Source organism: Penicillium psychrosexuale (assembly GCF_028828465.1).
Source record: "Penicillium psychrosexuale strain IBT 29551 chromosome Unknown utg000004l, whole genome shotgun sequence".
Lineage (NCBI taxonomy): Eukaryota > Fungi > Ascomycota > Eurotiomycetes > Eurotiales > Aspergillaceae > Penicillium > Penicillium psychrosexuale.
Genome location: NW_026643189.1, coordinates 4,950,640 through 4,976,779, shown reverse-complemented (window position 1 = coordinate 4,976,779; position 26,140 = coordinate 4,950,640). Strand labels below are relative to the sequence as shown.

General features: G+C 47.1%; 9 protein-coding genes across 9 annotated transcripts; 3 read left to right on the top strand and 6 right to left on the bottom strand.

Annotated features, from left to right (window-relative positions):
- Positions 1-3,331: 3,331 nt before the first annotated feature.
- On the top strand, positions 3,332-5,380 carry N7518_007779 (putative MFS phosphate transporter; the record flags this gene model as incomplete). Its single annotated transcript, XM_057188706.1, has 2 exons — positions 3,332-3,816; positions 3,871-5,380. The coding sequence occupies 2 exons, from the start codon at positions 3,332-3,334 to the stop codon at positions 5,378-5,380; spliced, it is 1,995 nt and encodes a 664-aa protein (XP_057040409.1).
- A 453-nt stretch (positions 5,381-5,833) lies between these two features.
- On the top strand, positions 5,834-7,201 carry N7518_007778 (RCC1 domain-containing protein; the record flags this gene model as incomplete). The annotated part of the gene is made up of 1 exon (XM_057188705.1): positions 5,834-7,201. The coding sequence occupies one exon, from the start codon at positions 5,834-5,836 to the stop codon at positions 7,199-7,201; it is 1,368 nt and encodes a 455-aa protein (XP_057040408.1).
- A 65-nt stretch (positions 7,202-7,266) lies between these two features.
- On the bottom strand, positions 7,267-9,014 carry N7518_007777 (uncharacterized protein; the record flags this gene model as incomplete). The annotated part of the gene is made up of 7 exons (XM_057188704.1): positions 7,267-7,293; positions 7,350-7,451; positions 7,515-8,104; positions 8,164-8,379; positions 8,444-8,576; positions 8,661-8,816; positions 8,901-9,014. The coding sequence occupies 7 exons, from the start codon at positions 9,012-9,014 to the stop codon at positions 7,267-7,269; spliced, it is 1,338 nt and encodes a 445-aa protein (XP_057040407.1).
- A 1,241-nt stretch (positions 9,015-10,255) lies between these two features.
- N7518_007776 (uncharacterized protein) lies at positions 10,256-10,708 on the bottom strand (the record flags this gene model as incomplete). Its single annotated transcript, XM_057188703.1, has 1 exon — positions 10,256-10,708. The coding sequence occupies one exon, from the start codon at positions 10,706-10,708 to the stop codon at positions 10,256-10,258; it is 453 nt and encodes a 150-aa protein (XP_057040406.1).
- Positions 10,709-14,124: 3,416 nt separating this feature from the next.
- N7518_007775 (uncharacterized protein) lies at positions 14,125-15,524 on the top strand (the record flags this gene model as incomplete). The annotated part of the gene is made up of 2 exons (XM_057188702.1): positions 14,125-14,842; positions 14,911-15,524. The coding sequence occupies 2 exons, from the start codon at positions 14,125-14,127 to the stop codon at positions 15,522-15,524; spliced, it is 1,332 nt and encodes a 443-aa protein (XP_057040405.1).
- Positions 15,525-16,055: 531 nt separating this feature from the next.
- On the bottom strand, positions 16,056-18,156 carry N7518_007774 (DUF3405 domain-containing protein; the record flags this gene model as incomplete). Its single annotated transcript, XM_057188701.1, has 4 exons — positions 16,056-16,899; positions 16,967-17,573; positions 17,638-17,957; positions 17,984-18,156. Coding segments are annotated over 4 exons (1,944 nt in total), but the record flags the coding sequence as incomplete, so codon positions are not given.
- Positions 18,157-19,437: 1,281 nt separating this feature from the next.
- On the bottom strand, positions 19,438-19,833 carry N7518_007773 (uncharacterized protein; the record flags this gene model as incomplete). Its single annotated transcript, XM_057188700.1, has 1 exon — positions 19,438-19,833. One exon carries the CDS (start codon positions 19,831-19,833, stop codon positions 19,438-19,440), a length of 396 nt encoding a protein of 131 aa, XP_057040403.1.
- Positions 19,834-20,019: 186 nt separating this feature from the next.
- Positions 20,020-21,666, bottom strand: N7518_007772 (uncharacterized protein; the record flags this gene model as incomplete). Its single annotated transcript, XM_057188699.1, has 1 exon — positions 20,020-21,666. The coding sequence occupies one exon, from the start codon at positions 21,664-21,666 to the stop codon at positions 20,020-20,022; it is 1,647 nt and encodes a 548-aa protein (XP_057040402.1).
- A 561-nt stretch (positions 21,667-22,227) lies between these two features.
- Positions 22,228-24,672, bottom strand: N7518_007771 (sodium:solute symporter family protein; the record flags this gene model as incomplete). The annotated part of the gene is made up of 11 exons (XM_057188698.1): positions 22,228-22,368; positions 22,421-22,899; positions 22,957-23,275; positions 23,331-23,501; positions 23,560-23,797; positions 23,850-23,933; positions 23,988-24,087; positions 24,139-24,325; positions 24,372-24,429; positions 24,479-24,542; positions 24,594-24,672. The coding sequence occupies 11 exons, from the start codon at positions 24,670-24,672 to the stop codon at positions 22,228-22,230; spliced, it is 1,920 nt and encodes a 639-aa protein (XP_057040401.1).
- Between the last annotated feature and the right edge of the window lie 1,468 nt (positions 24,673-26,140).

The window sequence follows — 26,140 nt, the reverse complement described above, 5'->3', positions numbered from 1 at the left end:
GGCATCTCTACTACCCCCTGCCTACATTGTAGCCCATGTTTACTAAAATTATACCATAAAATCTCCGAACCAGGGCAAACAGATTTACCATACGTAATTGCCTTCCAAGGTCAGGATTTTTGAAAGCAATGAAATGATCAAAGTATCTGATGTAATGCATATTTCAAGAGAACCTCGAAGCTGCTTTATTTATGAGCAAGGAATTCCAGTACTTTCGATCCAAAGTTCTTTTCCATTTATTCAACCATCTACGATCTGCAGAAGGACTTGTTTCGCTCTAGAAATTCAACCTAAAGCCTTTCCAACTTGGCCAGCTCATTAGTATTGGGAGCACGATTTATCAAAGATAACCTACCATGAAGGTCTGATCTCTGGATTCGTAGAACGGATGGCAGAACAAGGAGGAGCAGGTACAAGTGATCTTCCTAGCTCACCTGGTTTGATATACGTGTAACTCCGAGCCTTGTGTACATTGTTGCCTGCTAGGACCGAATTATAGAGTCGAGTTCCTGTTGGTGTAAACAAACCTAGTGTGCGATAGTTTTAATGGTGGTTTTTCATGGTTTTTTGCTTCTTTAACCATTCAATTCATCTCATATTGCGTGCACTTTGACGTGATTCCTCAGTAGACCTCGTATCATCAGACATGTCACTTTATATTTTGTTCCCCAAGCTGAGGGTCATATTCTTTGCGAATTATGAATTCCCGCTGTATTCGTTGATGGTGATTCTGCTGAACCTAGGAACTTTGCACATTGGCTCACGGCCAACCTATTTAGGACATCGGAGACATTAAGGTTCTGAATGGATTAGTTGTGGAAGTTGTACATGTGATCATCTCCCTCTAGGGCTGAAATTGGAACATCGGATGATTATATAAACTGTTAACCTATCACCTGTTCATGGATGAATTAGTCCGTGCCAAAGCAGGGAAGTGTAGACTGACCCTAGGAGATTACACGAAAAGAACTTGCAATGCAACGTATGTCGAAAGTTGATAATGGCACAGTCGGATAGGATGAGCCATTAATATCTGACTCAAATGACTTTGCCAATCATATCACTAAACGAGGGAACTCTGTATAAGACTCTCAGTGTAGCTTTTAGCGCGCCCTATAGGGATGAGTTACACAACCACGTGAAGCAACATGCATAACAAAGAGATCGAGAAATAAAAACGAAGTCACTAGTACCCGGACTTGAACATAAGTTTGTGGTGCCGATGTGATAGAAGTGTCACCTGGGCCGCGACACTAATTATTGATTATTCCAAACCTCCACGGGTTCGTTTGAGTGGCTGTATGAGGTTCGGAGATACCGAACCCTATGTACGTACCTAAGGTTCCTACTCGGTTATTTCGTCGGCCGATGTCGAAGTAGTGCTATGTACCCCGTATCCGTACCCATCATGGGACGACGCGACGCGGTCTGGACCCACAGAATCTGCACGGAGTAGTCAAGTGCTTAATGCGAAACAGCTACGGGAGGGCAGCTGGAATAGGGCAATCTTCCTTTGCTCTTCTAGAAGGCAGATGTATGCCGTCTGCAAGCTGCAAGGGCGGCATTCCAGACGGAGCAGCCACGAGTAAGGCGAAATAAGCAAAGGAATTCATACATGTCTTCATTGGTAGCCGAGATTAGTATCCACGCAAAGCATAGCATATAGCGCAAACCCCCGAACCGAAATGGAAAAAGGGGAAATTAGGCCGAATTAGACTGCCGGGCGCATCTCATACGCAAGGCACATGTGTGGATACAAAAGTTTGTCTGATACATTCCCGAGGATCCTAATGTAGGGGTGTTGACCGAGACATCTAACCACATCAAACCACGCGTGAATTCCAAGGTTGACATGTTTAGCGCTGGCAACTGACCACGCGAAATGCGAGCACGTGCGTGTTATTATCAAATTCAACCCTTGGCCGACCAAGCCTTGTAGAAGCTCACTTGGCGACGCCTCGCCGGGACGCCTTTTATTGCTTGGTGGTCTTGGAATTTCTTGGGATGATGCGAGCGACAAGAGCAAGCTTTAGCCAAGAGTCTAGGAAGTCTTGACATGTAGATGCTCGCATGTCTCGATTTCAGAGACGTTCGTGGTCCCAAATTGGTCGAAAGTATACAATCTTAGTATTGATAGACGCGGATTTCGCGTGGCAACTCGCATTGATGTTAATCTAATCGATATCGTCTAGTAGATACGCCGGCTAGATCGGAATGTAGGACAACAGTGACATGCAACGCGCCAACACGTGTTGGAGGTAAGTTCAGATTTTGAGGGAAGGTGCGTAAAATGGGGTTGCACATGTTCCAATGCGGCCCGCTGATTGGCCACAGATCATGCATGGACGATGCCGGGGTTCCCAACTAGCGTGGAACTGCCTCAGCCACTAACGTCAATATTAAATGGTCCAGATGCGGCCCGTTTTGGGACTTGGGGGTTCCATATGGAAGAGATTAATGGGAGAGAGATTGCTTGTTCGCTACGATGCGGCGTAGATATTGGACAATGGCCTCAGAAAGGCTGCACGTGTGTCAAAGCGTGAATGTTATTCTGCTTGGAACCGAGATGACCTCCGGCTCCGGGACTAGGTGTTTGGAGGTTGCCACTTGGCCCGAGGCATCCAATTGCATTGGCATTGCCTTGGCATGAGGTTTAGCTAAGGATTGAGTCTATATGAATCCTGTCCATTGTCGATGCTTCTGCATATAACAGCATAATTGTAGATACTCCGTACATGTATGTAGGAGTAATTATTATTAAACATCTAACTCAAAACGGTGAACAGAATTTATCGGCCCCGCGAAAGTTTGGGAAGATCTGCCTTGAACCGCAGGCGGTGGCAAGCAGATTTGGGATTCTGCCCCCACGTGCGCGTTTGATTGGTCTCCGGCTCCCCCATATCAGATCCACCGGACCCACTCCGCCCCACTAAAAAGTAGAAAATCTGCTTCCGGAGCCAAAACCAGCAAGAGTAGACCCATAACCGCACCGAGACAGGGCCCCGGAGGGCCCTGACCCCGAGATAGAGTGGTTCCTACCTTCTGACTTTCCAAGACTTTTTTTTCTTTTTTGCCAATTTTTTCTGAGTTTGAGGTGGAGAGACGCCACTGAATTGTGCCGTTGCATGTCGTCCACGCTCCGGTTCGCTCACCTCTCACTCCTTCTTCCTCCAACCTTTTCCATACATAAGAAGTCAATCGCCGCCTTTCTGGGTTGAAGTCACTCACCTTCCTCAACCATTGTGGTCACTTCGACGCTTCCCTCTCCCGAGTTGAAGCTTACATCAAGCAAGGTTCTTGCTCACGCGACACATCTCAGTACACTCCTACGATGACCGACTTTGGTCCTCGTGCCCCTCATGGGCCCGACATGTCGGGAGACCATAACCCGCTGGAGGATATGGATATCCATGAGAAGGGTGCTTTCGATTCTCTCATTCGCCCAGACGACAGTTACACCCCCGAGGGTGTCTACTGGGCCGATCTCCCATTGTGGAAGAAAATCACATTCGTCACCTCGTACAACAACATGGAGGCAAAGCGAGAGCTGGGTGGCATTTGGGCTATGATGAAGAAAGACCCTCTCTCCCCCGTCTCCTGGTACTTCCGCAACATGGTCCTCCCTGGTGCTGGTCTCGGTCTCGAGGGTTACGTGCTCTTCTCTATCGGCAACATCAAGCCGCTGTTCCAATCTGCCTTCCCTGATTGCTGGAAACACGCCAAAACCTGCAGTCAGGGCTGGATCTACGCCATTGACTACCTCGAGATCATCGGTATCATCGTGGGTCAGATCCTGGTTGGAGTCTTGGGTGACTGGTAAGCTACAATTGGCCTCCTCTTCAGAAGGAGATCGTACTAACGCACCACTAGGCTTGGCCGTCGATGGGGTTTGATTCAGGACGCCGTGATCATGCTTCTCGGTCTTATCATGTTGACTGCCGCCTGGGGTGTGACCCAGAATGGCTGGATCATCTGTTACGCTTGGTGTCTCTTCGTCTACGGTATCGGTGTTGGTGGCGAGTATCCCATGACTGCTACCGCCGGTATGGAGAACGCCGTCGGCTCTGGAAAGGTTTCCACCAAAGAAGATCGTCTGCACCGTGGCCGCAAGGTCACCAGTGCCTTCCTGATGCAGGGTTGGGGTCAGTTCTTCAACCAGGTTGTGCTTATCATTCTCCTGCTCTGCTTCCACCACGGCAGTGGTAACAACCCTTACTCCACCGTCGCCGTTCAGTGGACTTACCGTGTTTCCTTCGCCATTCCCGCCGTCGGTACTTTGTGGCTTGTGTACTACCGTGCCTACCACATGAAGGCTGCTAGCAAGCAACTTACTGCTGCCAAGAAGAAGGCCTCCGTCACCGGCTATGATGCCCAGTCTCTAAAGCTGACCTTCAAGTACTTCGGATTCCGCATGTTCGCAACTGCTGGCGGCTGGTTCGCCAACGATGTTTTCTTCTACGGCAACAAGCTCTTCCAAAGCGAGTTCATCAAGGTTATCAGTCCCGAAACTAGCTCTGTCATGCCTACCTGGCTGTGGAACTTGGTCAATGTCGGCGTCTCTCTGTGCGGATACTACTTGGCCTCTTTCCTGATCGACAACAAGCTGTACGGTCGCAAATGGATGCAGATCGTTGGTTTCATGCTCTGCTTCGTCCTCTTCGTCGTCCCTGCTTTCCACTTCGACTACTACCGCCGCCCCGAGAACATCAAGGCCTTCCAGGCTATGTACTTCCTGAGCTCTTTCTTCAACCAGTTCGGTCCCAATTCCGTCTCCTTCCTGGTCGCTGCCGAGGTTTTCCCCACACCCATTCGTGCCTCCGCCCACGGTATGTCCGCTGCTTGGGGTAAGGCCGGTGCCCTTCTGGCCGCCGTCCTGTACAACTACATCGATACCCAGACCAAGTTCTACGTCGTGCCTTGGTTTGGTCTCGGTGGTGCTCTGATCACCGCGTTGTTCCTTCCCGATACCACCGGTCTGGACCTGAAGGAGCAGGAGCGCCGCTGGCAATGTCTCCGCGAGGGTCGCGAGCATGAGTACCACGGTCCTGCCGTGCACCCCAAGCACCTGTCATGGTACGAGCGCTACGTCCTGCGCAAGTCCCGCTACTACGATGCCGAACTTGACTACCAACAGAAGGTCAAGGAGTACCGCGTCGAGTGGGAGACCGCCATGGCTGCCAAGGTCGCCGAGAAGCAGGCCCACGAGCATGACACTGATGACTCTCTTCTCGAGGGCCACGTGCACACATACTTCCACCGCACTAGCCCTATGTTCAAGGGCATGGAGAAGAATGTGTCTTCCAAACAGGATACCTTCACCTTGCCTCCCGCTGCGGAGAGTGAGTCCTCGGATGCTTCCACCCATGAGAAGCATTCATGAGAAGCATTAAGCGGCTAGTTTGCTCGGTCCTCAGGTTATTGCCTGTGATGTGACCATGATACCTTTTTTTTCTTTCTAAAGCTAGCTATGATAATTCCCCCTTATTTCAAAATTTCAATTTTTTCTCAAACAACCATGCATATACACCAAGTCGCTTTTTACCTTTATGCTCGCTATATGAATTGCATGACTTTCGCTTGACGCATCAAGCGAACCGTTCGATTAATTAGATATTTATACCATTTTTGGACTTATTGCTGTACATCTCATTCTTGAAGACCGTTCATCGTAGTCAACAATCTTGGAGAGATGCCTGAGGCAGAGTGGCTGACTAACATAATATTCTCCTCCACCACATTGATGGATGTATATGAACCGAATCGCACACTTAATTAAATCCGATGATACCCTAAACATAAAACCCAAAGAAGAAATAAAAGAAAAGAAAGGACCATGAAGCTCTTCGCCTTCGGCTCTAATGGATCAGGCCAACTAGGCATCGGCCACGAAGAAGACGTCTCCACACCAACGCAATGTCTCTTTGAGCAGCCAGAGCCACCACAAAACACCAATCTCGCCGATCGATCTGAAATCATCACCATCGCAGCAGGCGGAAACCACACCCTGCTCCTAACAACCAACGGCTCCATCTACGCCGCGGGCTGCAACGCAGACGGACGGTGCGGGCCGCACAAAGCAACCAAAAACCCCCAAGAGCCCGAATCCAACATCCTGCGCTTTCGTCAACTGATTATCCCAGACGCACTTTCAGTCTCCAACACAGAAATATCCAAGTTCAAACACGTTTCCGCGACGTGGGAGGGCACGATTTCCGTAGCGTCCGTGCCACGACGCGGCAGCAATACCAATAACAGTAACGATAACAATAACGTTGTCTACGGCCGCAATCCAGACACAGATACAGAAGATCGAGTCTTTGTATTCGGCTCCTCGCCCAAAGGAGAACTGGGTGTTGGTCCGAACACCCCCGCCCCAGTCCCAGGTATCTGTATCCCCTCGTTCCCGCCAGCGGGGTTGAGGATCACAGCGCTGGCGAGCGGGATGGCGCATTCGGCAGCTGTGCTCTCGAATGGGGATGTTTATGGCTGGGGCGCGGCGCGGAAGGGCCAGCTCGGGGAGGAGAACCGGGGGGCTAGGATTGCTTATTCTCCTGTGAGGATTTGTGTGCCGTTTTTTGCGGAGGCTGTTGCTTGTGGGAGGGAGTTTACGGTTGTTGAGGGGCGCGGGCGGTTTGTTGTTCTTGGGGATAGGGGGAATCGGTGGGGGGTATTGCGGATCCCGGGGAGTTTGTCTTTGCGTGCGCATGGAGGTTTGGGGGATCATTTACGGGATGAGGATGAGGAAGGGGATTGTGAAGGTGCTATTCGTTATCGATATACTGGTATTGCGGCTAGTTGGCATGGGGTTTATGTACATGCTGCGCCTGGGCTTGGACGGATGGAACCGTCGATAACGGACGAGGCGTTAGGCACCAAGTCTCGATCTGTTTCTGATTCTGATTCTGTCGGTGGTTCTATTGTTGCTTGGGGGCGCAATGATCGAGGTCAACTTCCGCCCCCGGATCTTCCGACTCCTGTTAGACTCGCTGTCGGTAGTGAGCATGTCCTTGCTCTCTTGGGAGATGGTCGAGTGGCGGCGTTTGGATGGGGTGAGCATGGGAACTGTGGACCCGATACAGATTCACAGGGGAATGTGTCGGGGACATATAATGTGATTTCGCTCCCCGAAGCCGTGGGGGTGGATGAGAAGGTTGTCGGAGTTGGAGCGGGATGTGCAACTAGCTGGATGATTGTGACATGATCGCTGGGTTTTGGGAGCGTCGAGAGTTGCTGGCAACTGCACTGCCCCTGAAAGGGTGTGTGTGCTCAGTCGAAGAAACCATATTGGCGTACCTATCAACTATCAGCATACGCCTATCAAAGTGTCGCAAGAACCAGAATCCACATACTTGAGAAAAACGTTGTGTTGGCGGGAGACCTGTGTCATCGTCTGGCTCATCCTCTCTCAACAAGGCAGGCTCCGCATCACGAATAGTTGCCCCGAATGCGTCCTGGTCGTTTGGTTAGCCACCCACTATGCCTATACCCACTGGAGAAGAAAGAAAGCCACATACCTGTGTTCCCGACGCATCCCATCCAAGAATATCCTGCGGCTCCTCTTCGTCCTTCATCTCATCCCACTGCCGGTCATCATCAGCAGGCACGAAAAGGCTATCGAATTCCATGGAAAGCCCAGACGCCGCCGGTCGATCTGCGCTAGCCCTCTGGCTCAGATTCTCCTGTGTAGACGACCCATTGAGAGGACGGATGGACCTGGTTCGTGGTGGCGGTGGGCGCATCTGCGTATTTGCCGTCACCGATGGGCGAGCATCACGCGGCCTAGTCGCTGAGACTGGGATAGGCGCGGGCGTTTGCCGTGGGATTGTCGCTCGTGTTGACGTCGAGGCGTCTTCGCTATCTGCCTGGCCGCGGGTCATGACTGTGAATTCTGCGTTGATGCCTTCAAATCCGTACTCCAGCTGCAGAGGCTTGCAGGGTCGGGTGTACCGTGCTGTTACGGTGGCGTTTGCCGTTTCGGCGTGCGCAACTACGGCTTTGAAGTCTTTCAGGTTGATCGCGACGTGCATGTTCTCTTCGACCAAGTACTCTTGGAAGTCGCGCGTGTCTGCTGCTACGGATGTGTGGACAGGGTGTTTTAGTACTTCTGTTTGGGTTGTTAATTAACTAGACATCTGAGATTTGATGGAGGCGAACTCGACATACCCTTGCCTTCGGTGATCTTTGTTGTAAAACTCGTGAACACCGCTCTGCCGGAATCGGAGTACATGTCTAGCTGCTCGGCAGATAAGCTGAAGTGCTCAATGAGCTGCTTGAGGAACCGTGGATCAGCTGTCCACATGCTGGTAGCTCTGGATTTGTCGAAGATGGCGTGCTGAATGGCCGCTGGTTCGTAGGTCAACTTGTATGACTTGATCACGCCTAGATACAGTGTCAGATGTGCAGTCAAAGCTAAAAAAGACAGATCTATGCAAGTGTATCTTACCTAGTCCGCATATCATTTTCACTGTCAGTCTACACTCGGCTTGCTGTAGATCTTCATGCAATTCCATGTCACAGCGTTCAACAGCTGTGTCCTTGTTTCTGTCAGTTTTCCCGCGAAATATGGAGAGAAGTACCTGTATTCTATATCAGCATAAAGTAAGGAAGATAACCAGTAAATATGTAGGGTACAGCTCCAAGAGTGAAAAGTCTATACTCACTTTGTTATAGATCTGGCAGAAGAATCGATCCAGCGAAACACTGCCACTTCTGCCATTACTGCTGGAATTGAAAGAATACGCCTCAAAGAATACCCCCTTCTCGAACGCGAAGGAGGCAAACCCCGTCTTGGTAGAATTGAGCGCACTGAGGCGGAGCTGGGATACGGTTAGCTAGAACATTTCATTTGCTGGCTTCTAACACTTGGACTGAGCTAAACACCCCAAAGTAAGATAACTTACCATATCAGGCTCTGCTTCGATGGCGACTGTTTCGCTGAATTTGGACAGGCATATCAAGGCGTCGTGGAGCCGGACCAAGGCTAACGGGCCTAGCGACAATGAGAGCGACGTCATGGCTGCGCCTCTTGGTGGCTATCAAATTTGTTCAAGCCTAGAAATGATGTGTAGATATCAATTTACGTATCGCATGGCGCTCATGGCGCGCTGTTGGCTTGAGATTCGATCGAATGAGAAGACGCGGACAAACACATGAGGCATAGCGCGCAGGGTCGTTTTGGCCTGATTGAGGCCTGAATGTCTGAAATTTGGCCTGAATTTAGACCGCCTTTAGGCAAACGACCCTGCCCAGCAAGTGCGCTCTATGGATTACATAAGCTTATAAAAAAAATATTGCCTGAGTTCACCGCTATTTAAATTCTGCCGGCCCACTTGTATGACTACAAGTATCAGAGATGTGCAGTCAACCCAGAAAAGAAGAAAAGACAGATCTATGTAAGGGTATATTACATAGTCCACAGATCATCCTTACAGTCAGCCTGTGGGTGCCAGGTCGATCTAAGAGAAGAAGGAGTGCATTCAATTAAATAACTAAGATGGAGAAAGAAAAAAGAACTAAGTTGCAAAGTGGAAGCAGCCATTTGATATTGTCAAGAATGGGATATGGCCCCTCTAGGCCCTAAACAAGAACCTTGGTTTTTGTTATGGTCTAGTGGTAAATTACGCTGTACGAAATTCAACAGATATAGACTTCATAAACGTTGCAAACAACCAGCCTTCTCGCTCAGCGATCTAACAAACAATCTAGTTTACTATATAATGCAAACGAGTGAGCAAGCAAACATGAAGCATATGATATGATATCTATCGTAGATCGTGACATTTGAGATATAAATGTAACATATGTCGAGTTTACTATGTGTTTAGAGCTGGATCACTTATGGGAAATACGTTAGCTAGTTATGAGAAACAGGTGTATAAGAGAAAAATCGCACAACTTGTGGCTACTAGAATTATGTTGCATGTTAATGTCTCTTTGAGATTAACTAGAACGAATACAAACCAACGGAAACCTGCAATAATCATATCTCAACATAAAACATAGGTTCATATAGACATATAAGAGGGACAAACAAGGGACTCTAGTCTACTATAGACAGAACCATGAAGTAATTACACTGGAGCGAGGCATTGCATCGCCTGAAAAGCAAATACTGTAGCAGCTTGCTTTCCGAACCATAAATGATAAGAGCCCTATAGAAGAATTTTAGCGTCCACTTCTCTGTAAAACTGATATAAGAAATCCCAGTGAAACTAACCTATTGTCCCACAATCGATTGGATTGTTATAACTGGAGCTTAGGTGTGATAAATTGCCCAAGTCATCGGGGTGTTGCCCGTCGCTTTAGTCGGGGTCTGACAAGACATTGTACCCTTCGCACCAACTTTTCCTTTCCACTTGAACTTGGCGATGGAAGAGTTGATGACGTCGGTAATATCCTGATTGCCAACATAGGCGGTATTCAAGACCTGGCCGCCTTGAATACCAAAAGCACAGGTGCCATACTGAGCCAGCTGATGCTGCCTGCCGACGGCAGGGACTGTCCAGGTACCACATCCAGCAATATTTTTGACAAGAATCTGGCAGTCAGCCACGAGGGGAGAACCGCCACTGCTTTGGTTGATGAAGGTTGAGGATCCGCAGTCGTTAATGGAAGCTCGTGCTTCCAAGCGGGGTTCTTTGGGGGCCAATGGAGCAGCTTGGGCAAAGGCCAGGAGGGTAGCAAAAGTAATAGAAGTGGGAATCTTCATGGCGAAGGAGAAAAGTGTTGCAAAATATGTTCCAAAAGGCTGTCAAGGAAGAGGACTTTCTTTGATGGGGAGGAAGTTTTCATAGATTATAGCAGGATTCTGAAGCCCTTTTATATCCATTAATTCTCTGCCCAGTAATACACTCATGTCGCCAAGGAGTTTAATAAATGAATCAACATGAGGATTGCTTCCGATTTGGAGAAAGCGTCAACGCGAAATATCCAGACTAACGGCATAGTAACCATTTGACAAGTATGCTGTGGAGCCCTGCTAGCACCACCATTGCAAGTATTTTAGAATATTGATTTTATGTTAGCAAGATTAGCCTCATTGCGACCTCTTGATATCACTCTTGGATGTTCCCAAAGCCCCAAAGACAGCAAGAAAGTCAGAACTCAACAAGAATCATGAGGTTATTCGAAGCTTTATTGTGTGCACTTCAATATAATTCAAATCAAGGGTGTGGTGGGACTGAGTCAGAGGTGGATTGAAGTATTAAGCCACGAATATTCCTAGGATAATAAAGATCCCTGCATTATGAATGAGCTGATATTCCAGCCTATCCATAATTAGTGAAGGGGAGCTGTAATTCCTTCATGGGTCTGTCTATACTAGACTCCCTCATTTGTTCCCCTCATATGTCTATATGAATAGGTACATACGTAGTTAAGAAGTCTTCTAACAAAAAAACACTTTTCAAATTGTAGATTCTATAGTGAGTGGCATTGGAACCGGACTAATCGCTCTCGGTTGATTTAACGGTCAAGCGGTGACTGTACATGACAGACACGGAGACCCCGCCATAACGCATATATGGGGCCAACTAGATCACAGTTTGTGACTTGGACACACATCAGATACACATTAATTAGAGGTATATCGGAGTAGTTTTCTACAACATAGTCTAACAAGAGTGGAGATTTGGTATCTGTCAAAGGCTATGGATCTAGGACGGCTGCTCGTAGAATGTGGGCATTCTGTGGCTCCTAATCTTCCCCGATGTTAACTCAATTATGCGTCCTAATTAAGTTGTTCTTTGCATGTTTCCCTAAAAAGGATGCGGTCATGTCAATGTCCGCCAACCCCACAGTGTACGGGGTAGCTGTAAATCTCAATAAACGTTCGGAAAGAATCCGAGCTCGAATCTTGTAAACTAAGCTAGTATTCTTGGGGAAGAATAACATGTTATGTTGTCAGAGCGTTTGCTAGTGTGTACCAGTGTGTACCAGTGTGTAACTACGCTCTTTCGTTTCATTTTAGTATTCTTGTTCATCACACCCTTGCTAAGCTAAACGTTAAATCGTGTCTCCGCAAGTAGTTCTATTCTCAAAATATTGAACCAGGATAAGGGTAGTTTTGAAAATCATAACCTGCTCTGGAAAAGCTTCGAGCCGCGCGAAAACCCACTTTTAGCACTATTATAGCTCGTCTTTAAGTCCCCAAATATCTAGGTTGCAGCTTAGAGACTCATAAAGATAAAAAGAGCGGTAGCTATTTTGGAAAAAGGGAAGCATAGCCAATTAGGAAGAAGACACATATTTTATATGCAACATACCACCTTTATTTTTGAGTTTAATTGCGAAAGCGACATATGCGATAGAAGAACTATATTTTTAACGATAGACTCCACAGTGTGGCCTGCCCCTAATGTGTAGGTCCAGAATCCGTACAAAATACTACTGCCAGGCCTCAATATTGAGCTAGTTAGCGTCGGCTACTTTGTACACATGGGCTGACGGGCAGATGTTCAAATGGCCTTATCTGAGGTAGTTTAGTCATGCGAATGGTACTTCTCACAATACACCATGGTATATTACGGCCAAATGTGCCTGTCAGGATGGGCACAATAGGGAATATGTAGCGAGAAATCTGTCAATAACCAAAATAGGCAAATCGGGTAGATCCGGAGATCGCCCTTTAAGGGGATTCTTGAGGCTTAAATGCGTTGAGTAAGCACCGCTCTCCACACCGCCTTATACGATGTATTGTAAATCCTAATTGCTAGTTCAAAATATGACGTTTTTCATCCCAGAAAGCTTCAATGCCGAGAAATAGGGGAATTCTAGAATTTGTGTCACATTTGATGCCCATTTTCGAAGGCGTTAATGTTTTCGACGAAGGGCTCTGTTATGGTAATTCAGGTATTTCAATTTTCTGCCGTTCCAAAATAAGGCACTCAGGCCTGAAATCCCCCCTTTTGGACCCTGTGGTTCATCCGGAAAGCGATGCCCGGCCCGGCCCAGACCGTAGATACCATCTCTTACCTTAGCTTCTGTACTCCGTACATACCACATACACGGTCCACCAGATTTGCTTGTATCGATTCTGGCTTGGCCCCTTTTTTCTCTTTTTCGCCGTTGCTTTCCGATTCACCGATGCCCGAAGTTTGTCCCTCAAGATCCACCCGTGGAGTACTCCGTACTTTTATTCTGTTTATATTAAGTAGAACGGATTCATCTACTTTTCCAGTGGCGCAGCGATCTGCCTTGGATTCCCTAATTGATCTTAGTCCTTAGTATTAAATTTATAATTTGGAGTTCATCTCTTTTAATTCATAGTATACCAGCTAGATGCTAGATGCCAGGTACTTAATAGTGCTCCAGGGCCTTTACTATATATTGAATTGAAACTTAAGAGGCCCATTGTAGATAATAAATCGATTTGAGTCTGTAAAAAAGCCGAATCGAATAACACGCTATTTATGAGCTAGTTACAAAATCTGGGTGGTTAGACTGTTTCTTATACTCCGTGCGTACGGACTCCGGAGTAAGTAGGGTTGTGTTCTAACTTGGACCTTTCTGCCTTGGCCTAAAGAGGAATATTTCAAAAGAAAATAATAGTAATGGGAATATAACTTTTCTTTCATTTAAAGGAAAAAAAAAACACGGTATCATGGAAAATCCTTCCAAAGTTGTTATTATCAAAGTAGAGATTCGAAAAACCACAGTTTCAAGGACCCTCTTCGAACCACGCCATTATTTGTACACCAACATATAAACAATATGATTCTGATATTATGAGCCTACGTCTATCCCCGGTTGTCCTGGCTCAGAAACGTAGTTCAGAAATATAAGTTGTGGGAAATGTCGAGAAAAGATACCATTTGTATGGCAATACCATACAAAAAGGTACTTATTTTACAAATTTGTAACTAAGCTAATTTTTTGCATTGAACCCTGTGGCCCAACTTGGAAAGAGGTGTATTGGGACCGTATACATCAGTTGGTAGGTGGGCGCATTGTATACATTAGGGCCAAACCGTGCAGTGGAGTCTATCATTTGGCCCCGGGCTTTGCTGAGATCCTTCTAAGGAGATCTTTCAACCACAATATGCTTATTAACTTCTTTATGGGCTTGAAATGTCTTCTGCCGTCGTGGAACCTGGATCTTGCTTACTTTTATTGTCGCCTTTCACAATGATTTTGAACCGCCTAGCTCCCACTTCGGGACTTTCAGCAACCAGCTCGGTTCAGGTGCTTCGGACTTTTCTTTTCTTTCTGTTCTTCTATGTTTTACTCATCATGGCCGCACGCAGACAGTCTTCCCGTGACCCATCCTCAATATTTTTCGATCCAACAAAGGCCTATGATCCTGTTTATTCAGCTATCAGACTTGAGCAGGCAGCTTCTTTCATTGATAGAGCAAACAATGCTACAGAGTCGCAGACACCAAGGGGCTCACGACATCCTAACTTTTGCCTGGGAATTGCCACCATTGCACGAAAGGGAGCCAGCTATTTCCAAGCTACTGTAGGCACATTCCTTGAGGGCCTGAGTGAGGAAGAAAGGGCAGACATTCACTTGATTCTATTCATCGCGCACACGGATCCGTCGCAGCATCCTGCGTATGCAGAGCCGTGGTTGTACAAACTAGCGGATCAAGTGTTGCTTTACAACGCCTCCGAAATCGACGTTGATCATATACGCTCTCTAGAAACAAATGAGGCCAAAATAGCAGGCCGTGAGAAGGCTCTCTTTGACTACACATATCTGTTAAATGCGTGTGCAAACATCGACACGCCGTACGTCATTATGCTTGAAGATGATCTCGTTGCTTTAGATGGCTGGTATCATCGCACTAAAGCTGCTTTGTCCTCTGCGGAAGAACAGACTCGAGAAACGGGAGCGGCGAATTGTGAGTTTTACAGCCATCATGGAACTCTTTAAATTACCTTTCTTTTGCTGACAGTTTTTCTTACCCAGGGCTATACCTGCGCCTTTTTTACACCGAAGAATATTTTGGTTGGAACGGCGAAGAATGGCTTACGTACCTTTTCTTTTCCATCCTTGTCGTCTGCTTCGTGGCCTGCGTTCCCCTGGTCTTCCGACAATTCAATCACCATGCCCGTTCCTTTCTACCGAATACGACAATAATCATTTGGAGTGGTATATTCACACCATTGTTGATTGGGCTCTTTTTTGCCATGGGCCGAGTGACGATGCTCCCTCGAGCAAACGGCGTGCATCAAATGCCCAAATTTGGATGTTGTTCACAAGCCTTTGTCTTCCCCAAATCACGGATACCGGAACTTATCGGGCTATACACATCCAAGCATATCGGATACGTCGACGTGCTCACCGAGGAATATGCAAATGCGAGAAATGAGATTCGCTGGGCAGTGACGCCAAGCATTGTACAGCATGTTGGGCGGAAGAGCTCCAAGGGCGCTGACAATGATATCTCATCACACGTCAAAATCAAGTCAAAGGCTGAGTTGACAGTTGTAGAGAAGCTTTGGAATTTTGAGTTTGAGATGAACGATGCAGAAGCTTTGCGCGTGGAACATGATGCTGTGAAGCAGCAAGGGGGTTCTTAATGTTCGGTTTTCCTTCGTACATAAAAACTTTTAGATAAAAGCTGTTCTTATGCTCTTGATCGTGCTATACGTGTATAATCCGAATCAAGAAATACCGCTGGACAAAATTCGGATCGTCATCAGGTAGAATAGTTAATATCGATCTATGATAGATCGCTATCATATGCTTCATGTTTGCTTGCTCGCTCATTTGCTTGCTTGTTCACTGTTTGCATTATTTACTTTATTAGATTGTTTGCTAGATAGCTAAGCGAGAAGGTTCGATGTTTGCAACGTTTGCAAAGTGGCTAGCTATATCAACTGGCTGCTTCCCACTTTACAACTTGCTTCTTCTTTCTTTCTCCATCTTCATTATTTAGTTGAATGTGCTCTTTCTTGTTTAAGATCTGGTGCCTCACAATGAGGGCCAACTATCTTTTTGTATTCTTCACCGGGTGTAAGAACATCGGAGGCAAGCAAAGGCGATGACGTCCTCCCTTCCGTATACTATTAGCGAATATCAACGGAAAGTCAAGGGGCCAGCAAACTCACTTTCTCTGCATCATCGTAGCCTAGCCAGGCTCGATAAATCTTTTCGGGGAATTCGGACCCAAACATGTAAGACATTTTCATCAGAATATCATTGTGCTGGTTCCAGCTCCAGATACTATTCCGCCCAGCACTAATCTTGCCAGGCTTGCCTGCATTAGCTCTGAGATTGAGCTCAATTGGATTTGTTTCGTGTGCATGGTAAATGGGCTGAGGAATCTGAACTGCTTTCAGCCCATAATAGAGAGCCCAGGATGTGGGGGACATTTCAGATGCTAGTCCCAGACCCTTTTCGGTTTTATCCGCATGCATCAACCGGAGTAATCGGGCCGAAACACGGGACATAGCGACAACTGATGCCCGGCGCGGAGTACGTCCCTTCTGGCGAAAGTTATATACCCGGTCAGAAAAGGGCCAGTCGGTATGCTGAGGGTCAAATTGAGGCAGCCAGGTGATCACGTCGGCTTCCTCGCCTACGCCCCAGCTCCAAAAATCATCATCATTCGAGTCTGAGTTTAAGTCCGAGTGCACCGGCTCGGGTGCTTCATTTCCAACCTCGATACCTTTTGCAGGCCGTGGTCCCCAGATACTATCAAGACCTATCATGCTCTGGTCTACCTGATCGATAAAGTTGTCCCAGCTCCCGTGGACAGCAGGGATATAAAAGTATGAGTTACGCTCCCACAGATTCTTACGAGGCTGTTGTTTTGCAAAATCTGCTGCCTGCTCGAGAAAGTTATAGAAATGTCCCGTATAACGCGAATCCATTTCAAACTGCCAGAAGAAGTCGTACTGTGGATTTACCCGCGAGAAAATCTGCATTGGCTGAAAGTATTGAAGTATGGCCCTGAAAAATATTAATATTTCGAAATTCGACTGAAGCAGTATAAGAGAGAGCGAGAATGAGATCTTACTCGTGAACATCGATCTTCGGGTACCAGTCCTTTAGTATCTCTGCGTTGAAAAATACTGCCAAATCCTGGAGTTCCCGCGGAAGCGACTTTTTTAGACTGTCCAAGCCTACTGTATCGGCTGGGTGAGGCAAATCAATATCTTTTGCATCAACCAAAAGGGTTACCTCATATTCTGCACCGGATAAGAGTGATAGCTCCATTATCATCGACCGGATATAATAAAAATCATCTTCCGTGTATTCCCTGCCGAGCCATGTACGCAGGACTACCGCGGTGCGTGATTTGAGAATAGCAGAGGCATTGTTTCGATCTGTCTGTATCTTCTCTCCGCTCCAGCGATGTTCATCTGGTTTTTTATCATGCTCCTTGTGGAGAGTCCACATCTTCTCGCCAATTTTCGAAGGTTGATAACGGTTTTCATTGCGATGCAAGCAGTCTTGTTGCAAAGCAGCCCAATTCATATCCTGCCACTGCACATTGTTGCCTTTGTTGCCTTCGTCTGCTTCTTCTGCGTAGCCGTATAGCGCATACCGAGAATATCGGTCGGCGCAGAGCCTCCGATCAAGATTCCACGCCTCGTACGATCCAAATATTGGCATCGGAAAGTCTAGCATGCTATCAGTGCTCGCTGCACTACAATATGCCATCATAGGCTTGTCCTCATTTCATACCTGACTGGTTCCAACGAAACGCTTTCATAGATGTTTCCGCATTCCTACGATCCAAGACTAGGCCATTTGGACCAACACACTGCTGGTAAGATCCTCTCCACGTGTTGTTCCATGCAGCGCTGTTATATTGGGGATATGGGTCGTAAGGTATGGGTAGTGGTTCCTGCGAAGTTTCCAAAACAAGCTGACCGAGGTCATTCCCATCACCAGCAGTGCCAGAGCCTAAATAAAAGGCATTTTTTCTACTAAGAAGAGATGGGTATGTTAGCAATTGCACGAAGACTGCCATATCAAGCGAGGCTTGGATGTCTCCAGAAGCCCTATTAGTCTAGATGGTCAAGTATACCTTGAAGCATAGACTGTTGGGCTGCGCTGTGCTGTAGTAGCTTGCTCTCTTGGCCAATGTAAAAGTACGAAAATTGTCAATGCAAGGCTAAACGCAATTGCAATAAGACTGTGTTTGAGGGAAGTGCGCCATAAATGTCGGCATCTTAGCACGAGGTAGTCAACGAGGTGCATTTTTGAGATAGACCATATGATCTAAACAGCGTTCGTATGCATGGTGAATAATTTATATGTAGTGATGAGAGGAAAAGGAGAATGCACAAACACAAATCATGGCCGTACCATTGGCATATCCCATTGGCCCCCAAGATCGGGAGCCTACAGAATTCCGAAGTTCTTCCGGGGGTCCGCAGTTCACCCGTGGCCCCATGGATGGATATGTAACTATGGAGTACCTGATACGTAAGGAGTACCACGTAGTAATTTACGCCAGCGGGTGCCTAGACGCCCTACCCGATATAGTTCAAAATAGTGTTCAAACAGTATATCTCTTACGATCACTCAAATACAGAAAACCTCACTAATTAGTATGGCCTGTTTCTTCATTAAATATTGTGTGCTTTAATCAATTTCACACTTTGCTCTCTACGGGGAAAAACTAGCCTGTACAAAATATACAATCAGATAATTCGGCCCCCATATTACTTAAACAGGTTAGCTTAGTACTAACCAAGTAAGTACTAAGCGAACTGCGGTAGACCCACCCAAAACGCGTCCATGAATTAACACTTAGTTAATTCAACCACTCACCAATTCGATCCCAATCGTCTACGAAGTTAGTAGAGCAAGAGGGTGGGCTCTTATTAGCTATCCAGGTTTTCAAGAATCAAGAAATCTCTTCAATTTGTGGAATAGCGCGCACCTTCAACGTATCCGAGTCCACACTCCGTACACGTCTACGTGGTATTTAATAACGCGTGACTTCACACCCGCCAACTGCTATAAATTGACTGAAACGGAAGACGAACCACCTCAAAAATGGGTAGTCCTCTCTGTGGATCTACATGCAGCCGGCCTGCTGGCATTCTTCGGTACGAAGTCTTCTCTAACAATTCCCATCCGTGGGCTAAGATGCGAAACTCTAAACCTCCGAGCGGGTCGGCCCGATCCATCCGTGTTCATTCCAAGCTTGTTGTTATGTAACCCATCCCATAAGCATGGAAGATGTAACCGGTAATACCCGTAGCCTAGGGTTTCCATGGAAGCCGTAAACCCATGTGTAGAACAGGCGCTCATGTCAAAAAGCTGCTTGAGGTGCAAGAATATTTGCATATCAATATGTCCAGCCCTAATTAAGGCTTTTATGTACAACAGTCTTGGATAAAATGCCAGATGATGAAAGAAAAAGAAAAACATAAATATCGTAAATAAAAGAGGGTATATTGCTTGCGATGTACCGAATAGAAGGTTTCGTACCAAGTTGGGAATGCTGGGTATCAAATAAGTCGGATCCCCCTACCCAACACCAGGGGCGTTTCCTGTGACGGGGCGCCCCTCCGCATCAGCTCGTGCACCTTCCTCTCTAGCATTTGTATTGATCCCAGGATCTGTATTAAAGGCGCGGTCTTGCTCCTGATCCCGCTGGGGCAAGGGCTGCGGAAACTGCATTTCCATAAACCGTCGTCTGCGTCTGCCGGCTCGAACAGCATGCAGGAAGTTAACCCCAACCTGGGCGAAGAAGATGGCCAGGAAGGCGCCAATCACAAATCCCTGGGAGACATACGTTTCGTCTTTTTGCTTCTGTTGGCCACTGTCGCTGGTTTGATCACGTTCGTTGGGTATTTGCGAGCTAATACCGGGGAACGAAAACTTGGAGCTACCAAATGAGACGGAGACAGAGAAAGAGTACATTGTCAATGACGTGAATACATGCGGCGATATCGAGGTGAAAAATCCCGACAATGGCCGCAATGCTAGAGGGATGATGCAGAATATGAGGAGAGGGACGGATAGTCATAAGACAGAGTAGAGTGATGAGCGAGTAGACCTAATCGGAAATATCAGCATAGCATCTAATAGGGAGAAGAGATGTTGAACCTACCAGTCTCGAGCCTCAAGTTGTCTCGCCCATTTTGCTGAGAGTTTCAGTCTCTCTCGAACACTTGTGGCGGCGAGTAAGGGATATTTCTCTTCCTCGGAGATGGGCAAAATGCTTGCGAACCACCATGGGAAGCGGGCTGCATCTGTAGGGATGGGTCCATATGCTAGCATGACGCGCGGGTGCAGCCAAGGAGCCCCAGATCTGCGCTGGTTGGTGATATACTCTCTTGCTGAGAGGAGTAGCTGTTGTGTTGGCATTAAGCCTAACGGAGGATCAGCTTCATTCCCTTCTGGCAGAGCATTCACACCGTCTGTTGAGGTCTCCAACGACTCAAGTCGCTCCTCCTCTGCGAGCGAGATGTCATCTACGCGCTCTGTTTTGGCAACATAATAGCCGTCCAGCATTCCCGAGTCGACGATCTTGAACCGCGATACGCCTGTAGCCACCACGAGACTGCGACCATCTGGAAGCAGCTCATATCGCTCGATCATCAATAGCGTTCCGTATTGCATAAACGGTGCGTCATGTAATTGACCTGGCTGTACCCGGCCTTGCCGGTTGTGCATGACCATGCCGAACTTTCCATTTCCACTTGCAAGAACCCGCTGAATCATAAGTCGATATTTGGGCTCGAAGACATGGAGAAAAGTAGGCATTGTCGGGAAAGATAGCGTGCACACAAAAAGTGGCAAGCTCTTCTCGTAATCCGCGCCTGTCTCATCCTGGGCGCTGGTCTCCCGTCTGACTGAGATCTGGTCGGGGAAAAAGTATTCGACCAACCGTGCCACAGGCTGGTTTATGGGCTCTGACTGTAGATCATTCGGAATGCCTAGCTTTCGGCGACAAATGGGACACAGATCTGTATGGTTCAAGACCCGCGCGACACATTTTCGGCAAAAAGTGTGACCACAAGGCGTCGTGATCGGATCTAAAAGGAGTGCATAGCAAACCTGACAGTCTAACTCGGCGGAGAGACTGTCTCGCAGTTTTTGGAAGTGAATGAGATCCTGAACTTCTAAGCTTCCGGCTGGGGTTGTGGAATCTCCATAGATGACTTCGCATGCATCAGACGGGAACCGGCCTTCCAGTGCCAGGCTATAGATTCCCCTCAGCCACCCATGTCGCTTCAAATGTCCACTTCCGTTCTGATTCCGCCCGTCGGTTTTCCAGCGCAGTAATGGTCCGTCATCCTCGGACGAGTCCAGAGGCACATTGTCTGCCTCCGACCTCAGTATTTCTCCAAAAAGGCCAACCAGCTTCCCAAGCAGCACATCAGCGCCACAATCTGCAACACAATGGTCCCCACCACACGTCTTATTTCCTTTCCAAAGGCATGTAAATTCCTGATTCCTCCCCTCAGTCACGGGGTACGTAATACCCGTCCGCGGCCGAAGGGCGGGCAAACATTCCCGACAGATCGAATTCCCGCATGGTAGGCGGAGCGGAGTTCGGAAAGGGCGGGAGCACTGTTGGCACTGGATCAATTGGATCACGATATGAGGTAGATCTGCCGTATCGCTAGGTGTATGTTCTTCCGAGCTTGAAACATCTGAGCTTGAGTCCTCCGGGCTCTCCATTACGGTCGGGATGGGTTCAGCGTCGGTCATTTGTGTCAGGCTCAGGGACTCGGCTGCATCTTCCATTACACTGCAGTCCACGGGTACAAATGCAGTGAATAAGAGGGAAACGTAGAAGGATAAATGATGAAGCTCGGGGGGTGGGGGATCCGCTATCTGCAGGTGCTCAGGTGTGGGTCAACTTTAGATAATCGGATCAGTGACCATCCCGAGGTCCGGTGTCGCAGTACATCGTTTATAGTAGTATTCAAAGGTTATACAAAGAAATACTACTAATTGCGTAACGAAACGAAGCAAAGCAAGTATAAATCAAAAGGTCTTACGTACGTGTCACGTGGCCAAGTTTCTCCCAGAGCTGAAATAATAGCGTTCTAATGGGCCATCATGTGATCATCAGTCGCTTCGCTCTGCAACGACCACTAGTAAAAGACTCTTAGCGAGACAACTAGATCATCCATGGATGTCATTCTCAATGACATAGGCTGTAAATGCAGCCGACTTATTCATATACTAACTATAGGCACATAGGTAAATGTCTCAACACACCTCTACCCTCGTCTTTTTTGACGAGCGGAATAAAACTGATGATGCTGCTAAGCAGTGAGCACCCAATCGGCAATCAAATAATTATGCATTTTCCAAACGCCCAACAAGTCTCCGCGCGATGAAAAGAATCCGACGGCGTCCATCCCACAAAGGATATAATCCAACCGTCAGCAAAGTGATCCAGAGCCAAATTTCAGCAACCACAACCCAGGCGATGAAGAACTAAATCTTGTCAGTGACATTATCCACCCTTGACAAAATATAGTGCACTTACTCCTCTGCTGAATATAAACCTAGCACCATACATCGGAAGTGGCCAGAGAACCCAGTGGCCGAAGAAAGTAGCAACGGCCCAAAATAACGCGTATCGTGACCATCTCCTTTGGCTTGACTCGGAAAGCTGGCCCGCTTCATTCCTCTCTTTAGTAACCTCGGTAACTTCACCCTCAGAATGGATAGCCAGGTCGTTATTGCTCATCGACTTCCAGTCGAAGTCTTCCGGTGCAATCAATGTAATCAACACGGAGTATAGTAACGGGCTAACTGCAGATGCCACTGTGCCGTACATGCATGGCAATGTCTGTCCAGTTGAAGAGACTGTAACGGCACCATAGAAATGATGTGCTGTTCCAAGCCAGACAGCGAGGCCCGTGGCTAGACCGAGATACGCCGATGCAATGACCGCGATCCGGCTTTGCTTTCTCCAAAGAATTGACAGTATCAGGGGAAATATCCCGGGGCAGGTTATCACTCCTTCGAGTTATGTTAGAAAACATCGAGTATATCCTTACTATGAATACTTGAGCTTACCAATCATGTAAAGGGTCCAGCCCATGTCAATACCAACATAGTGGAACATTGCAGTGAGGCCTGCCGCGACAAGGCCGAATATAATCACTCCCACTCGACTCCAGAAGATTATCTCTTGATTGTTTGCATTCTTGTTGAAGTAGGTGCGGTAGCCATCAAAAGCCACAATCGAAGAGACAGCAATGACCTGTGCTGACAGTGTAGATGTAACAGCCATAAAAGTCATCAGGAGAGTAGCCACTGCACCACCTTTACCCGCTACCGCGATAGCTGCGTAGGGCAAAGCTAGTCCATTCGTGACTTCAGTACTAGTCATGGGCTCGAAATATCTTAGCTTCAAGATCAAGTATGGAGAACCGATGGCCTGGACTTACTCTCGGATATGTTGGGAAGGCTTTTGTGCTCTCCAATCCCAACGCAACCATTCCCATAATAGTTCCAAGAGCCCAAGGAATACTAAAATAAGATAAACCCCCAATCACGTATCCAGGAACAACACCTTCTGGGGACGCAGCAAATGCCTTAGTGAAGTATCCGGTGTCCATCTATCTCCAATTAGCACCAACTAGCAGACAGCCGTCAGTAATTCGAGGAGGCACTTACAATGACAGCTCCGAAGTTCGACACCAAAAGAATGATTCCAAAAAATATTCCCTGTTGAGATGTCATGGTAAAAAGCGAGCCTTGATAATTTCCATCCACGAGATGATTTGGCTGAGCTGCAATGACAAGATCATACAAACCCCCAATCGAATTTACTTCCACGCTGGTCAACGCTTTGGTGGTCAAATAACAACACAGAATCAAAATAATGAAAGTGTGAATATAATCAGTCAGAAACCTGCAAGCCTCATTAGTGCTGCGGACATATTTCGAGAAACAATCTCACATACGTTGCTTTGATGCCTCCTGTAAGGGTGTAAATGACCACACCAACTGGCAGCAGGAAAGTGGATGCCATGATGTGCATTCCAGTTCTTTCATGGTAAGCCGATTGACCACAAGTGTTTTCTAGCGGTTACCGGACTTACAGATATGTAATGGCGACTGAAGCACCTAAAATCATGTTGATGGTGTTGAAGAGATTATTCACCACAGCCAGAAAGGTGAAGCTTAAGTGAGCGACAGTGCCTTGAGATTGTTAGTTTTCATGCTTCACTGACAAACACGCAAAGTCCTTACCATATCGCATCTTGATAATTTCCAGAACAGTGTGCGCGCTGGGCACACGCTTTTTGCAGACAGTGCCGAGATACGCAAAACAGACGATCATAGGTGAGCATCCAGCACCATACCAGAAGGGGCCACTTACGCCGTATTGATAGGCCACCAATACGGCACTCAGCAATGCAGTGCTCCAAAGCCAGGACTATTGTAGGTTAGCACTGAATATTGTTAAGCATTTGTTCACATACAGATACAACTGCCGAGGCAACTAAACCCGTGCTGACTCTCCGATTGGCAACAATGAATCTAGTTGGGATTAAAAAACAGTCAGATGAGAAGCTTGGGAGAAGCATACGTTTCAGCATTCGAATTATCTTCGCCCACTGTACTTTTCAATGCCTTGGTGACAAATATCATTCCTTTATTCTTTTTAGCATAGTCATGAGAAGAGTTGTGTATTTACGTCCTACCTGCTGCAAATGACAACCCAACACCAATCACGACTCCATATCCCACACCTTGTGATAAGGGGGGAGATATATCGGACATTGCTCTTGAAACGACAAGCTGAAATGGGGTAGAACTGCGCGGAATAATAATATCTGTCAATCGAAGCCATCGTGAAATTTATATGGAGTCTAGGAAATGTCGGCCGAGTTCACCTTAATCTCAAGCTCCAAACATTGTTCCACTTGAAATGCTTTTCTATTCAAGCTAACCATTTCAGGTAATTAAAAAGAGAAAACTCGCTGCTCTAGAGCCAACTGTGAGCAATATGACGTGCTAGGCGTGCTTCATGGCGGAGCTTTTCAGCACCGCAAATAACTAGGGAAAATGATGCAATCCGTCAATTTGGGGTCAATTTGGGGTCAATTTGTCAGTACAATATGGGTACCAGTGCCTGAATATATATAGAAAGGTCCTCTATACGGTTTATACTATTAGCTACAAAACCGAGAAGGCGGAGGAAATATGTACATCTGAGAGGCAGCTGAAAAGAATACCCCAAAAGACAGCGAGTAGGCGGCCGACTATTCTTGTAGTCAACTACTGAGATTTGAAATGGAGTTATGTAATTGAGACACGTGTGTACGGAGTAGTTAGGGGATGCCTTGGTCAATGTGCTATGGAGCGTTATGGTGTCATAGTATGCCCAAATTACTATGCAAAACATATGGAGCGAGCAAGAGAAGAAGAGAGAGAAACTCGGGATCGAGGAATTCATGTGACCAATCTTGCAATGAATAAATTCCCAGCTCCCGAGAGAGCCGAATTCAACCTCCGTAATTGGAGTTGTTGGCGCGTGCAGACGCATGTTCTAGATCTATTAGCACAGCTCATTGTATGGTTATTCTCGGGAAGACTGATTGCTCCCTATGCATAAGCATTTCTAATCTCAGGCCGACTCCATACGTTCCTCCGAATATAAAGAAGAATCAAACGGAACCAAAAACACATGCATCCAGTATCAGTCGTTGGGTGATGGTGCCGGTCCTGAACGTTTAATGATATTTCTGATCGAGGCTACCGTAGTCAAAACGACAGCTGAACTGTGCATGCTGCTTGGTAGGATAAGGTGTTGATACCAACTAACATCCCAACAATCACTGCTCTAGCCGACAGCACGTATGCGACGATGAAGCGCAAACTGACGATTTCCTTGGTAATTCTGCCTCCCACAACCTGAGCCATATCAGGAACGCTATGACACCCTCGATATCTGAGACGGAAGTTGCTTAGGATTACTAAAATGTAGGCGTTGAGCGACCGCTCCCAGGGTGTATATGGCAGTTGGAATGAATCAAACACCCACGGCAAACAAAATCTTGATGAAGATCACTGAAGTCTTTATTCAGCGGACGGTGTGATACTTGACTCCATATTAATACCTCAGTCTGTTCAAGTAGCTTCCTTGCTCGGGAGTCGGAGTCGGGACTCGGTGCTCGCTCTATATCGGTCGGTTTGATATCGGAGTTCCTCGGATGTTGTGTATCTGTAATCGTTGCCTATTTGGAAA